General features: G+C 37.4%; 1 protein-coding gene across 2 annotated transcripts in view; it reads right to left on the reverse strand.

Annotated features, from left to right (window-relative positions):
• Positions 1-1011: 1011 nt before the first annotated feature.
• The window catches only part of LOC107877765 (nuclear pore complex protein NUP155-like), a 22162-nt gene continuing 6183 nt past the window's right edge, over positions 1012-16990 (reverse strand). The window contains exons 5-14 of one of the 2 annotated variants that reach the window (XM_016724472.2): positions 11895-12157; positions 10023-11673; positions 9733-9945; positions 9314-9561; positions 8811-9222; positions 7634-7839; positions 5884-6217; positions 3417-3635; positions 2894-3222; positions 1012-1373 (exon numbers count right to left, since the gene is read on the reverse strand). In XM_016724472.2, coding sequence (XP_016579958.1) covers positions 1265-1373; positions 2894-3222; positions 3417-3635; positions 5884-6217; positions 7634-7839; positions 8811-9222; positions 9314-9561; positions 9733-9945; positions 10023-11673; positions 11895-12157 — 3984 coding nt within the window. In that variant the 3' untranslated portion in view covers positions 1012-1264. The remainder of the gene's footprint in view (positions 1374-2893; positions 3223-3416; positions 3636-5883; positions 6218-7633; positions 7840-8810; positions 9223-9313; positions 9562-9732; positions 9946-10022; positions 11674-11894; positions 12158-16990) is intronic. The other variant, XM_047393458.1, reaches the window with a different exon arrangement.

Consider the following 16990-nt stretch of genomic DNA (forward strand, 5'->3'; position numbering starts at 1 on the left):
ACTGGACAACATTTTGTGGCTCAAACGCTACAGCAACAAAGTTTTCTATTATTGACAGTGTATGTATTTGTGTTGAGAGATGCTCAACCTAGAGCTATTGGCGTTGAATAAACAAATCATTGGTTGACTATAATATGACGATACATTTATACAAAACTTCTACCCCAAGCACACGTAATAGAACCGAAGATGCCATGTGAAATCCAATCCACGAGAATAATTACATTCCATGGATTAGAGTTTAAGTTGTTGCTCTTAATTTTATTTGTGGATGCACAAATTTTGATCCAACAATATAGAAGACATACAATCGAGCTTTTTCTATTTTTATTTTTTAATTTATTGGATCGCTTCACAGTTTCTTCCCATATTCATGTACTCTATTTTGCTAGTTTTTTTATTTTATATTTTGCTTATTAATTTGATCACAAAGAGTAAATGATTCAATTACTTAGTGTTGATCACAAAAAGTAAAATTTTGCGACGAGATAAGAGTTCAATCAAGTAAAACTGAAACCCACTTTTAAAAATGGAATGAAGAAAGTTAAAGTTAATAATTGACATTTTTCAAAATATTTTGTATCAAATTAAACCAACCTTTAAAGTTGACCTACGAATATATTACAATCAAACCTCGTTATGAGGACATCTAGCTAAAAAATTTATGGTTGTTATAAAGCTTTTGATATATATTTACATTAACATTTGACGCTTAGATCTCAATTAGTTGTTATAAACAAAAATGTAACATCTAGCTAAAAAAATTTATGGTTGTTATAAAGCTTTTGATATATATTTACATTTAATATTTGACGCTTAGATCTCAATTAGTTGTTATAAACAAAAATACGCAAAAAAAAATAATTTAATAATTTTGTATACCAAGAAGAATAATATATTGGTTAACCAATTTAACCAAAAACATAAAAGACAAAAAACCAGTAGTCTTTCCTCATGAAATTACGAGCTTAACCAAAGGACTCATTTAAATTTTTGAATGTATTAGGCCTTCAAAAGAATCATCAAATACATAGATTCATGCAGTGAATGTATTCATACACTAATCCAAAATTAACACTTTCAAATCCTGATTTCAGTTTCCACATCAAGTCGATTACTTCTATCGAACATTAAATCGAAAATTAGAACTAATAAAATATAGTTCTGGAGAAATTATTCATATTGTTCAAATCAGTACACAATGAAGGAGAAAGAAATGACAGGATATGGTACAGGCATAGGATGATCACAAAAATCAAAACCGTTAAAAAGGGAACGGACTTAACAATGATTCTTCAAGTTCACGAAAACCTCGATAGACGGCTTCAGTCTGATTTTGTGGAAGCGGTAATCTTCGCACTTCTGTCATATATCTGCTTAAACCGGGGGAAAAAACATGAAAGAAGTTAGATATGCACAAATAAACATATGTAATGGCAACGAGATAATATGCAAATCCTAATACATGTAAAGTATTACTCCGAGTTCTTGAGAAACGTAGACGTCCTACAAAAACGCCGCGTACCCAATGTAATCTCACAAATGTGGAATGGAGAAGGTAGAGTAAACATTTCCAGCGCTCTAGACCCCCCTCCCTCCTTCCACAACCACAACCGGAAAGAACAACAACAATAAACCCACTATATCCCACAAAATGGGGTCTGGGGAGGGTAAGTGTACACACTCCATACCACTACCACAGGGTGAGATAGAGAGGTTGTTTCCGATAGACCCCCGGCTCAAGAAAAAAATAGTACAGAAAAGAAATAGTAAAGGAACACGAAACAACAGGTATTAACACACTAGATAATAACATACTAGCACCAAGTAATACGACAGACAATAACACACACCCGAAACAAGACTAGCACTATGACTACTAGCAAGTACGCACTCCTCCCTACTATCCTTCTACTCTATACGTAGGGGTGGCAATGGTTCAGTGCGGATTTTTTCTAAACCCGTAAATTTTAAAACCGCACCACACCACATCACCTTTAAACCCACATAAACCCGCCCCACACTCATACCCGCACCGCACCACCCCACAGTTCTGCTTTTCTTTTTGAAAAATTTGTAACTCCACTGAAGACCATAATATTTTCAATACTAGTAAATAGTAACAACCTATTTCTATTACATCACTTTTCACTAAGAAATTATCAGAAAAGTATCACGTGTACAAGTAATGATCAAATATCAAATTTTCATTAAGATGAATAAAGAAATTAGAAAAGTGATAAAATTGTTCATTCGTAGTGTTATACATGTTGGCTTAAGTATCATAAAATTTTAAGTGAAGAATACATATAATTTTAGGTAGATTCACGAAAATAACACTAATTTTTAACTTTTTTTTTAATTTAAACCCACATATACCCGCAACCCGCCCCGCCTACTTAAACCTGCCCCGCACCCACAGTCTAAAATCCACACCGCCCCACATAGCCTAAAACCCGCACCGCCCCACACCCGCACCACCCCACACCCGCACCACCCCATTGCCATCCCTATCTATACGCATCCTCCAAACCTTCCTATCTAGGGTCATGTCCTCGGTAAGCTAAACAAACTTACATAGAGAGAACAGTCAAACAGAATAAACAAAAGAGATTCTCAGTTCCATCACAACACTTACAGTCGGCGCATGTGAATCAAAGATTAAGTTAAAAGTAATGATCTAACAACTTTTCTCCCCTACGCCACCCAGAAAAGCTGAAAAAAAGATGCTGATAAACTGGCACATCGTAAAGCATTTAATAAATTCTAATCTATTGCAAACCAGCCAGACTAATAACATGCAGAAGATAACAAAAGAGTTGAAAAGCCTATCTAGGATACTGCTGAAATGAGTGAAAAGACATATATTAGTAACCTCAGAAAGTAAACTAACCGATTTGCTGCACTTGTAATTTTATCGCGAACACCTTGATTAACAACAGTGTTCTGTCCTAATGATAAAGTTCCATCAAGAATCAGAGAGGCTCCAGTAACACTTGTACCCATTCCCTGTGCGAAGACAGAAAGTGCCCATTCACGAAGTAAAGCCAGCACGGAACGCAGGAGACGCAATCTAAGATTTGGAGTTGGCAACACTGCTCCACTGGATAACAGCTGGTCATAAGTATTTAATACAGGCTCTACTGCACCCTTGCAAGCAGCTAAAAGAGCCCTAGGAATATCTTCATCTCCAACAGATTCAGCACCAGAAACCACTTGCTCCTTTAAAGTATTAAAGAATCAATTAAGTTTAAATTCCAAAAGTGAAGCATTAAACTAGTTGAAAGCACATGCAAAGGAAGAATCAATTAAGTTTAAATTCCAAAAGTGAAGCATTGTACTAGTTGAAAGCACATGCAAAGGAACTAACAAAATGAAAATGGGCAAGTACAGCTCAAAAGGGGAAACAACCGTACCAGCGCAGCCTTCTCAAGGTGAAGACAAAGAGTATCGAATGGTAAAACAGCTCCATCTCCGGGATACACATGGGAACCAACCCTCTTCAGTACAGCACAAGCTTCAGCAATCCCACCTCTCATAAGAGCTTGATCAATGAGCCTAGCCCAAGTTTCTCGCACTATGCTGCTATCAGCATCACCAGAGTAGCTAGCGAAATACAACATCTCCAGACATAACTGTAAGCCAAAAACAAGAAAAAAGAAACTTGGTTAGGTCGCCTGAAATTGAAGATTGAATATTGACAACAGAAATGATCAATTGAATATTGACAACAGAAATGATCAATCTCATAATGTTCGAGAGATGAAAGTAGTTCATCATGCCCTGATTGTTAATGAATGTCTGGACTCTAGAATGAAACATGCTAAAGTTGTTACTCTATGTAAGCTAGACATTCAAAAAGTTTTTGATCACGTGAACTGGAATTTCTGGTAAACATGCTAAAGAGAATGGGTTTTTGGCAATAAATGGGTGAAATGGATTCGATTTTGTATTAGCACCGTTAAATTTTCAGTCCAATCAATGGTGCACTTGAAGGCTTTTTCACTCACCACCTGAAGGGTTTTTCACTTCAAGTAGGAAATAATAGCAAGGCGATCCCCTTTCACCCTTCTTTTTCCTGATTTTCATGAAGGGTCTAAATAACATATTGCTCACAGCTCACAGGAACAATTGGCTGAGAGGTTTTAAAGTCAGTAACAAACAAGAGGACAATCTGGAAATTACCCATTTGTTATACGCAAATGATGCAATTATCCTTTGTGATGCAGAGGATGATCAGATGAAGATTTTGAGAACTATTTTGACTATCTTTCAAGGGGTCTTTGGGTTAAATGTAAAACGGAGGAAGAGCCTCATGTTTCCAGTTAATGAACCTCAAAACTTTCAACTTTGTGTGGATACCCTAGGAGAAGTAGGCACACTGCCCACAACATATCTTGATATAACCTTGGGGGCACATTGTAGATCCGTTGACATCTTGAATGTAGTGCTTGAAAAATGTGAGAAAAAACTCACTAGATGGAAGAGTCAGTACCTATCTTTAAGTGGCAGACTTATACTCAATAACAGTGCTCTCGATGCATTCCCCACCTATATGATGTCACTCTTTCCTATACCGCCACATGTTGAAAAAAGATTGGACACACTGAGAAGCAACTTCTTATGGCAAGGCAACAAAGAGAAGAAGGGTATACATCTTGTCAAATGGAAATATTAACACACAGCAAGAAACAAGGAGGGCTGGGACTAAGGAACTTAAGAAAGCAAAACCAAAGCCTCCTTATGAAATGGCTCTCAAGATACACAAATGAAGATCAAGCACTATAGAAGTAAGTGATTCAAGGAAAAATAAGGAGAAGAGGGTGCCTGGAAAACCAAAGTTGTAAGCACTGTGTATAGGGTTAGTGTTTGGAAGACCATCAGAACCTGTGGAACATTTTCAGCATCAACTTCAACTATAATTAGAGAATGGGCAAAGAATCTCTTTTTGGGAAGGTAACTGGTTAGGCAATGGCCCTTTTAAAGCAGTTGTATCCACGTTGAACCAGCAACAAAGGGAAAAAGTTAGTGAGGTATGGAATAATCAAGGATGGAACCTCACTTTTTAGAAGACATTTGAATGATTGGGAGCTGGACAAATTCATTGCATTTTTCAATAGTCTCAACCAATTCAATGGAGTGTCACTAGATTACGATAGATTATGTTGGTTAGGAGACAAAACAAGAGTTTATTCAGTAAGGTCAGTATATCATTGGAGACATTCCAGCAACACACAGATACAATGGCCCTCGAGACAACTATGGAAGGCAAACATACCATACAAAGCAGCATGCTTTGTATGGTTGGTGGTAAAGAGAGCTTGATTGATACAAGAAAAGATGCAAATAAAGGAGTACACCTATGCTCTATTTGCCTTCTATGCGGAGATTATGCAAAAACAAATAGCCATCTTTTTTGCATCAGGGTGACCTCTCAGTTGTGGGACATCTTTCTAGCTAAGACTGGATTGAGTTGGGCAATGCCCACCAATACACTGGATGTGCTAACTAGCTGCAGCAGGAGAGGAGGATCTGAAGCCCAAAAAAAAGATCTGGGAAATGATTCCAGGACACATTTGGTGGACTATCTGGAAGGAGAGAAACTCAAGAGGTTTTGAAAACAAAAGCAACTCCATCCAGATGATAAAGCATAAGTGTATTCAACTTTTGCATTTCTGGTGTTTCGGAATGTTCATTGATACAGGGACATTGGCACAGTTCTTAGAGTCCATATAAAAAAAAAATTGTTTTGCTAACCGAGCCTAGATGTAGCTCGTATCTATAACCTATATGATTTTGTTGGAATCAATACAAATGTTACCTTATTAAAAAAGCAAAAAAAGTAGAGCACATGGTGAGAAATGTGTATTGATTGTTCCATACCTCCCATATCTCAAAAGGAACAGCATAGTCATTATACAGCTGAGTAATGCTCTTCAATTCCATTGATAACTCCTTGGCTTTTTCTCGAAGAATGTTACTCATATCAGGTGATGTTTCTCCGGAACCAGATTCAGATGTGCTTGTAGATGCCTCTAACCTAGAAGCCATGGCCTCCAGTTCATCTTTAATTTTTATTTGAAATTGAAGAACAGCAAGCTTTCCTTCAAGCAAATCAAGCAGCCCATTGTCAAGGGCGCCCCGGGCAGAACCACTCATACCATCCGTGTCATGGGCATTCTTTGCTTGCAAAACAGCATTACTCAAGTATTGCCGCCTGTCATTACACAAATTAGACAGCAAACTCTGGTCTCACAACAAATTTCTATTAAATAAAAAGAAAGTTCCTTCACGTAATTATGTATAACATTCTTTCATCTTCAATACATCCCAAAAGTGTTTGGTACCATTTCACTAACAATATGATTTTATACAACTTTTAAGTCTTTCACAACAACAACTATGCCCCAATCCCAAGCACGTAGGGGTCGGCTATACAAATCATCACTAACCATGTTGCGCCATTTAAGCTCATCTCAATAGTTTTCACAAGTTTCAAGAATTAAATTACAGTTTACTAACATATTTAGACTTTGTTTTATTTATTTAACAAATTTAAACTTTACAATGATGTTTTTATTTATCAAACGAAATTTTCAACCGCTGTATATTTTCTTCCACTACTCTCAAGAAAAATTTAGAACACTATCAAATAGAGTGATACAAAATGCGACAGAGGAAAACAAAATGAGGTCCACTCTGAGTAAACATAAACAACTAAAAAATGACAAGTTAAGAATCCCCCAGTCCACTACGGAACAGGAAGTCTGGTTTTCTGATCAAGATCAAAGAGAAACAGTAACTATTTTCTCTCTTTCTATACCTCTATGTTTGAAAGAATCAGTAATGGTCTCACCCTCAATAAACCCAAAAGTACTTTGTCACAAAGCGCTAACAGCACCTGAACTTATGAGATTGCTATTAACTTAATGAGCCGTCATTTCATCTTTCCTCTAAAATTATGGATTTGCAACAACAGGGAACTGCCATGCTAGAATAATCAAGACATTCTTAGGCTCTCATTAAAATGTTGAAATGAACGTGAATATTACGTCAAAATTTAGATCACAGAACTGCCAAGTCCTTGAACTTACAACACAGGTTATAAGGGTAGAGTGGAACCAAAAATAAATTTTGGAACACCGACTTGAACATTTCAAACTCCTTGAGCAGTCAAATGGCAATGAATAATTTTGGATAGATGGAGTACTAAAAAATATAAGAACTGCTTCACATAAAAGAACTAGTAGTTTGTGAAAAATATGCTTAGTCAAACTACCTTTACTGTAAATTTAGAGAAAGAAAAAAAGTAACTCTACAAAGTTAGCAATACAAATTCATAAACTCTAGTTTAAAGGTATATCTCCTGTGCAAGATTCTTTTATTATGTCAAGACATAAATGAAACATTCAAGCAAGATTATGAATCAATAACATTAGTCTTCTACTTCAATTTCACACATCCAGACACAAAGTGCTGTCCGCACATCCATCCTCCTGGGAGAACGGAAGCAGCAAAACAGTGTAATCTTAAGAATAAGTTTCTCCTTTTGTGCCTTGCAGAATTAGCTAGCACCAATTATGCTCAATCCTAAAAATACGAAAATATTTATTATGTCAGTTGGAATAAGAACCTTTGCTCTAAAGGAGGAGCATCCCCTGCATCAGTGGAGCGCCTTTCTGCTAGCCTCACCAAAACATGAGCTGCAAGAACATGCTGCCGCTTCAAAACATAATAACGAGCCAAAAGCTCAAAATACTTTGCTTGGTTGGCTGGTGCAGGGACTCTAGCATGAGCTAATGGTGAAGTTGGAGATGCCACTGAAGAGGCAGCATGAACCTGTGAAACCAAGTGAAGAAAATGAAGAAACTTAAAGAACTGATGGATCAGGAAATTGGTCGCATAAAACACCAAAACATTAATGCAAGACTGACTGCATGCTAATAATGTGTAGGAAAATAAGTGGATTTCTTAATTATTTTTCTTTTGCGTGTTCCATACGTAAGCAAAAAATATAATTCTAAAAGCATTTGCATATGATCTAGACAAATACCATGGAAGGTGGTCGGCTTAGGGGTGGGGTGGGGTGGCGATGGGGACTATGGGTCTAGGGATGAAGATGAGGTACGATGGAGAGTAAAGAGGATATACAGCCCGTTTGGATAAGATCAAAATCTGATCAAACCAGCTTCTAATCTCTTTTTTAGCTTTTTTGTGTTAGATAAAATAAAAAAGGAAAAAGTGAGAAGCTGGGACCCGGCTTTTTACTTCTTAGATTAAAATTCTTTTAACTTTGACCAAGACATTTACCTTTTTATCCCTTATATTTTCCTCCAATTCCAAAAATATCCCGAATTTGAAGCCCTTAAATATATTGTTTTCTTCCTTTTTCTCTTTGCCGCTTCTCTCAGTCTCTTCCCTCCAGTTTCCTCTTCATCTTTCTCCCTTGTTTTTGAATTATTAGAATTAAAAATTATATATAATTTAACTTATTTATGGTGTTCACAACTTTAAGGACATTTAACTCATTTTGACAACAAAAAGGTGCTTAACAACACTTGTTTACCAAACACATCAACAACTTTTTTTCAGTTGCAGCACTTCTATCCAAACACTTACCTGCTTAATTTATAAGCACTTATTTCTAGCTTTTAAGCACATAAGCTACAAAGTTATTTTTTTAATCCTATCCAAACGGGCTCATAATCAATATAGAATATCACTTGTAGAACTTGTTTCCCATTCTTAAAGCCAAGGTCACAGACGAGAAACATAAGCAGTACAGAAATAGAAAACCACAAGAAACGAACCTCATCTGTTGGTTCACGACCTGAATTTTGCAGAAAAGGAACCAAATCGGGGCCACCATATTCCAGTAGTTCATCTTCCAGGCCCAAATCAATTAAAGTTTGATATAAATGCTGATGAAAAACTCTGTCTGAAGATTGCACACCAAGTTGGACAATCTGGCGTATAAACTTTTTCCTAGAAGTTTGATCAAGAGTAGATTGAGCAATTGGTCTGATAGGAGATCCAAATCCCCTTTTTGAAGCTTCACCTTTTAAGGAATGCAAAGCACTAGAAATAATCTCATAGCACTGCTCGCGTTGAGCAAGTGCAAGCTCTCGAATTCCAGAATCTATTTGCTCATTGAAAGCATCACCAGCAGGGTCAAGAGCTTGTGCCTTTTGCAGAGGTAATAGGACCACGGCTTCATAAAATCTGCAATATTACAGCATGCTAAGAACGAAACATTCTAGGTAATGAACAAAACTGAATCGAAGATGGAGAATATGGTTCTAAATGAACGAACCTTAGATCTTCAAAACGTTTACATACAGTCTGCAGATCTGCAGACTCTGGAACTTTGCTTAGGTAACTGAATGCCTCTTTCGCAAGGTTCTCTCTCTCACCTGCATCTAATGTAGCAGCTGCTCTTTCAAGAGATTCAACTGCTAAGTAGAACTTGTAATCGGACTCTTTGTAATAACTTGGACAACCATCTCGTAATCTACCACTTATGTCGTCAACAGTTCCCCTTCCATCTGGACCAGTGTAATGCTGGAGCAGCAGATAAACCGCACTTGATGAAATATGCCTTTAGTGCAAGCAGTAAGCATACTAATATGGACATCTAACAATTGTTCCTTTTGCAAGCAAAAAACAACTACTTAATACCTAAGTGGAAATCACCGGCATTCGAAAAGAATTTTATCGTGATTGTTAAAGTACCTCCATAAGGGCAGATACAAGTCTCATAGCAAGTCTATCTCCCTCTTCTGAACAAACTAGTTGACGGAATGTCAGCTGAACTAGGGCTTGCTTGATATTTGCATCAAAATTCTGAATCAAGCGTGTCACATGATGTTGTGCAAGAAGTTGCAGCAAAAATAGGGCCTCGCCACATCTAAGGAGTAATTGCCTTATACACTCCATTGCTCTAACCTGTAAAACAGTCCGATTGACTTTGCAAGTGAGTTATGTCTTGGAATAAAAGAGAACCAATTCGTTAAAACATTTACCTCCATGGCAGCAAGTTCTGCAGAACTATAAGGAAGTCGTCGCCTTTTGTTTGATGATCCACCTTCATTGGACTCAACATTGCGAGCATAAGATCCAAATAGATTTCTTACCATACTTCTGTCACCAGCCCCCATATCCGAGCCAGTTCCAATCAAAATTGAGCCTGTCAAGTCACCTAGGCCAGAAACACAACCATAAAGTCCCCTTCTCTGATTCCTCCTAGATCTCAGGAACTTCTCCAAAGAACGTATCTTGTCTTCCAGGATTTGCATTGACTCACCAGGAAGTCGGCAGACAATTACTACATTGTCAAATGTGTTTGAAGAAGCTATGCTTCCTTTCGAGATGAAAACAGGAAGCTCCCACAAAGGTAGAAGTAATCTTGATGAGCACAAGCAAAGACCTTCATGAGCACCGGAAAAAACAGGCTCAGCTTCCTGCACAACCTGGCCCATGCTAAATCCTCCAGCTGGAGCTCTAGTATTTGAAAATGCACCAGTACCTTCTAGCTGTGGTACTCCAACAAGTCTTGGATCTTCATATGCTTCAGCTGCCCTCTCAGCAGCAACATTACTTACTAAGGTCTCAGTATAGATTATCCTCGCACCAAGCATTAAACACATGGCAGCGGACTCTCCAGATCCAAAACGACTGAAGAAATCCTCTAATAATGACCTAGGCGAATTGGATTCCAATAGTCTCCTGAGTAAATCGACTGGTCTGTTAAAAACTACTTCCATCATACCCATAGTGCTGAATATGACAATTCTCCTCCTTGGTAATATATGTTGGGTTGAAAGATCACCTCTAGCCCAAAGTTTACCTGAAGTTCTTTCACAGGATTCCCCTGAGTTATCATATCCACAGAACTCCAGCTGTAAATAAAGTGATTGCACCGCAGCTGCTGTATCTGGTAGGGGTAGAACATCTGCCACAAAAAGCATCCTTCCTTCAATGGGCAGGGATGACACCAATTCACGGAGTGGGCGGGAACTCCTAGCACCTGCTCCCAAGCTACTTGAAGAAGATTGAGCACTTGAATCCCGATTTACAATAAGAAGAGAAGAAACAGTTGATGGAGATGAATCAGAAAGGACAAGGGTCCCAGCAGAATAATAGGCTGATTCTATCTTCAGTGACATATCTTCACTCTGTGATCTACTAGCAAGAGATACAGCTCCAAATGGAAGCCCACTACCTGCCCCTAGAGGAGGAGCTGGCCTGGTCGTTACAACTTTTAAGCAGTTTGGCTTCTGATGGTTAAGGCCACCAAAATTTCCAGCAGTACTATTGTTTCCGCCAGAAGAAGAGGTGGAAAGATACATCCTTCTGCCATCTGATAGAACGGCAACAAGGTGTAGCCACTTCGATTCTAAGAGAGATAACGGTGCGATGGAAACAATGGTTGTTTTGGCTGATCTAGGAGCCCTTGAACCAGCTGGTTGCCTACCACCATAAGAATCCCTCTGATTTATCAAATTTCTCTCTTCTGCTACCTTTTTAAGGGGTCCATCCCCATTTTCTCCAAGGGAAAACATTTGAATTTTCATCTCTTCAGTACGTGCATATAAGATGTGTCTCTCATTATCAATGACCATTTCAACAATGGGGTCTACGGCTCCAAACTTGAAAACATTTGGCACCACCCACCTGCAGGAAAATAAAACAGCTATTATTCTTACACCTCACTCCACACTCAGCTCTTCAATTCATAGTTCTTAGAAAGCAGGCAAAATTGAGAACTAGATGCTTATAAGACTCCGGAAAACCATTGATGACTATGCAAATTGCAAGACCTAAGAAAGGGAATTAAAATAGAGTTTCATGTAGACAACTGAAACAACCCCCACTACCAAAGACAAAAGGAATACCTAGATATAACACTTCCGAAACCTGCAGTTAGGCTGAGCTTGCGGCATCGTTTCTGCCACCCCGAACCAGTTGAGTACTGCAATTCATAAATGTGGCCATCACGCCCCGCAAGGAAAATGTGACCTTTGTCTGTGGAACTGATACATGTCATGGTCACTCCATCAGATGGAATTGTATAATCTGGTAATGGCTGAAGTGAGACTTCAGCATATGGATCAGTTCCATCACTGCTTGCAGAACAACATACACCTACAAGGATCAACTAAGTGCAATAGAGCTAGAGGTAAATGAGAGGATCAAAGGTAGAACAATTTTATATTGTTATAAGATAAGAGAGGAAACATGGACTAGAAACAGACATTTAAAGTTCACTAGTAACTAAGCAAATTAATGCCTACATCACAAATCCATTTGAACTTTGATGTTGTTTTGATAGAGTAGTAATTATATTGATGTAGAGAAACCCCCTTATACAAGCGGTATACAGAAATGCGAGGAACATACACAAAAGTATGGTTCTTCACAAAAAAATTAATAATCAACTTTTCTATACTATTAGGGATCTTATGGGTAAAATTAACTAAAAACTGGAGGCTATTGTCAAGACGTACAGTTATTCTCTACCAGATACTGACGAGTTAAATAATATTTCCACTCCTCCATGTAAGAGATCCAATATCTCCCGATTTATAGGCAATGTGGTGTGGGCCCACAAAAATGATTGAAAATAGAGACAACAAACGAAACAAAATTTAAAAGTTACATCCTTAAATTATTAAACTACCGCTGTAAGAAGCCCAACTTTTGAAAGCTCAAAACTGAATTACTTAAAGTTCATCCTCAATCTTTGTAATCATGTTCCGTGGTCAAAAGAATCCCTTTAGGTTCAAAGAGAAATTGTTAACAGAAGTTAGAACTATAGAATAATAGTACTACATTAACTAAAACATCAGAATGTCTATCAAAGAAATCCACATCTTCAAAATTTCTAGGATAGATGTGGAATGAAGATCTCAAATAGATGGAGATGTGGTACCAACACAACCCCTCGTTTCAAGTTATAGCATTCTGTTTCATGTTTTGAGGTTCCCATAGATCTATGTCATGTTTTGGGACTTGTCAATGTGGCTTGGGATAGGATCCAAGGTGCTCGGATGAGTTTGGCATCTAGTAGAAGCCCAAAATAGTCCCTTGTGTTGGGTTTTTGAACCCAAATCATCCTATTCTATTATATGAAGCACTAATAATCCTTGTAGTCTACTAAATTAGTCCAGATTTAATCCTAAATCTACTGGCACATTAATTTTAACGGGACCTTTCACACTGCTCACATGCATTCGTCCCATTCAGAGAACATCACTCACTGCTATACTGCAACCTTCTCTGTCTGGGAGATTCCTATATTTGTGAAATCAATGAGGGATAGCATAGCAGACAATAATATATATTCCAAACAGCGTTCAAGGTCTAGTTCACCACTAAGCAATACAGTACTAACCCAATAAAACTCATCATCTTCAGTTTTCACCAGTGTTCAGAGATGCGACCGCATCATCGCATTATGCACTGATGCGATGTGGGCTCCCAGTGAACCGCATCTTTGATGCGGTGCAATCTGAGAATTGCGGGTACAAGCCATGTTACGTGATGCAATGCAATGAGCGATGCGATCGCATTATAATTTTTTTTATTTTTGGGTAATTTTTAAATTAAAAAAAAGGTCAGAAGTTTAGAAAAGACCGATTAAAAATTTTAGGATTTTTTTGACCTACGTTCTCTCTTCTCCACTTCTCCACTGAAGCTGCGCTGCAACAGCTCTTTCTCCATTGAAGCTGCGACCAAGTACCAACAGGTGAGTTTCTTCTTCTTCTATCTTCATCCTTCTTTTTTTCCCGTTCTTCTCCTTCTTCCTTTTTCTTCTTCTGTTTTGTTTTTTTCATACACCGATACCCTTTTTTTTTTTGAATTTTCAACCGATGCTCTGTTTTTTTTCCTCCACTGAAATTGTATTTTTTCAACAGAGCAACTGCTGCTGGTTCTTCTTCTTCTTATACTCTGTTTTTTTCCTACAGTGATAGTCTTTCATCCGATGCTCTGTCTTTGTTCTCCACTGCTGCTCTTTTTTTTTTCAAGTAATGCTCTGCTTTATGTTTTTCCTTTTAATTGTGATTTTTATATGATTTATTTTTTATGTTTTCTTTACAGCAATTTAAAAATGTCTGATCCGGCTTGAAAATATGGTAAAAGGGCAAGTGAGACCAATAGGAATAAAGTCACATGTATTTTTTGTGGCTTGAAGTTTAATGGCGGAATTTCTCGCCATAAACAACATCTTATTGGAAATAGTAGTGATGTGCAACAATGTAAGAAGCGTCCAGATGCGGTGAGACAAGAATTAAAAGACTATGTCGAGCGAAAAAAGGACCTGCTACATCAAATGTTAGCTCCTCCACAAGTTACTGATTTTGATGATGATGAAATGGAGGAAGGAGAAGCTGCCGATTTGTCAATTCCTTCAAAATCACAAAAACACTCACAAAATGCATCAGTTTCTTCAAGTTATGGATCAACGGGTACAAAAGGTCCAATAGATACTTTCCGTTGAAGCCAGGAAATGATTCAGGAAAAAGTGGTAAATATTTGCAGGCTGTGGCCAAGGGAATTTGAGGGATCGTGTTGTTGCGGCCTTTTCAAGGTGGTTGTATGATGCAGGGCTTCCCTTTAATTGTGTCAATTATGACACTTTTGCAGACATGATCGAGGCCATAGGACAATATGGTCCGGGGATGAAGCTACCCACTTATCACAAGGTTAGTGTCATTTATTTAAATAAATAAGTGGAAGAAACACAAAAAATTGTGGAGGAGCATCGGGTGGAATGGAACAAGTTTGGATGTTCCATTATAATGGATAAGTGGACAACAAGAACCGAAAAAATGATCATAAATGTGTTGGTCAATTCTCCAAGGGAAAGCTTGTTTCTTGAGTCAATTGATGCCAACGACTCGTCCACTGATTCCATCAAAATGTTCTCTTTGTTTAAGAGTACCATAGAGAAGATTAGACCAGAGAACGTTATTCAAGTGGTTACAGATAATGCATCTGAAAATGTTAAGGCAGGTTCTATGATAATGGGAGTGTTCCCTCACATATATTGGACTCCATGTGTTGCCCATTGTGTGAATTTGAATTCGGGGATATTTTCAAACAAAGGCCTTTTCAAGGTGTTTTCATCAAGGCAGTTAAGGTATATTCTTACATTGTTCAAAGGTCTCTGTTGTTGAATATGATGAGAAGATTTACCAATTAAAGAAACTTGGTAAAACCTGGCAAAACTAGATTTGCTACTGCTTTCTTGACCTTACAGAGATTGTTCAAGCAAAAGTCAAATTTGAGAAGCATGTTCATTTCAGAAGAATGGAATAAAAGTAAGTTTGCAAAAGTGTTGGGAAAAAAAGCTGCACAGATAATGCTTTCATTCCACTTTTGGAATAATGTTGTTTATTATCTAAGAATATGTGGCCCTTTAGTTACAGTTCTTCGTTTGGTAGATGGTGAGGCAAAACCATCAATGGGTTACATTTATGAAGCAATGAGTAAGGCTAAGGAGGCTATTAAAAGCTTTTTCACGGAGGAGCATAAATATGCAAAGATTTTTTAGATTATTGATAAAAGGTGGAGTGATCAACTCCACAAACAGTTGCATGCAACTGGCAATATCTTGAATGCATCACTTTATTATAATCATGAGGATGATTTACTAAATAAGAATTTGATGACGGGATTTCATACTTGCATTGCAAAGATGGTTGTTGATGAAGATATGCAAGATAAAATAACTAATCAAATTAGTTCTTATCAAAATGTTGAGGGACTTTTTGGTATAGCAACCGCCATAAGACGAAGAGACAAGAAGTCACCAGGTGAATGACTCTTATGTAGTTATGTTTCCATTAAATTAACACTTTAAATTTTTTCTTTATGGTTGCTAATTTTGAATAATTACTTTACTTTAATAGTTGAATGGTGGAGGCTTTATGGTTCAGAAACTCCAGAGTTACAAAAGCTCGCCATCAAAATTTTGGGTCTAACTTGTAGCGCATTTGGGTGTGAAAGAAATTGGAGCGTGTTCGAACAAGTAAGTGTTAAGAAAAACTTTAATATATTGAGATAAGTATATTATATATCAAATGTCTTGACTTTTGACTTGCCAATATTTATTTGCAGATCCATACCAAAAGGAGGAATAGACTAACTCTAAAGCGCCTCAGTGACTTGGTGTTCATAAAGTACAATAGAACTTTGAGGCGTCATTACAACGTTCGCAATGGATTTGATCCAATTAGCTAGGACAACATTGATGATGCCAATGAATGGCTAACTGGAATTGAGAATGTTGAAGATGAATCATTTTTTGATGGAGATACTAATTTCACTTTGGGTGTTGTTGCTGAGGCAAGTGGAGTTGATGAGCGTCGTTATGGTTAAAGGGGTAGTACTTCAAGCTCATAGGATAAGGGAAAAGAAGTTGCTACTTCAACGGGAGATGAGGAAATTGAAAATGATGAACATTATGTTGATACTCAAGGAATAGAAGAATTGGACAATCTTAATGAACTAGAAGAGCTTTAGATTGAACCATTATTAATTTAGATTTGACTTTTCTTCTTTTTTTGTTTGTTTTGCTTTGTTGAACTGATTTGTTGGTGTTTCATTTGAACTTTTGCTTAAATATATTGTCTTTATTGTTGATTATATAGTTGTTGTGGTCTTTTCAGTTATAACTTACTATTTGAATGCTCTATAGGTATTTTTTTTATTAAATTGCGCTTCACTTCAATGATGCGGTCGCATCGCATAATGCGTGATGCAGAGCCTTGTTGCTTTTTTCTGCATCACGCTTCCCTGAACACTGGTTTTCACGCTGCAGGATCAAAGGCAACAACCAGACAATATGGAGAGTGAACTTCAGCCAAAAACTACAATACTAACAGCAGTGACAACCCATATTCAAGATCACAAAGTATGAAGGAATCATGAAGCATAACTGTCTTAAACACTGTTTGCTTTTTTTTTTTTTTTTTTTTGGTAAAAT

This window comes from Capsicum annuum, chromosome 7 (genome assembly GCF_002878395.1).
Source record: "Capsicum annuum cultivar UCD-10X-F1 chromosome 7, UCD10Xv1.1, whole genome shotgun sequence".
Classification (NCBI taxonomy): domain Eukaryota; kingdom Viridiplantae; phylum Streptophyta; class Magnoliopsida; order Solanales; family Solanaceae; genus Capsicum; species Capsicum annuum.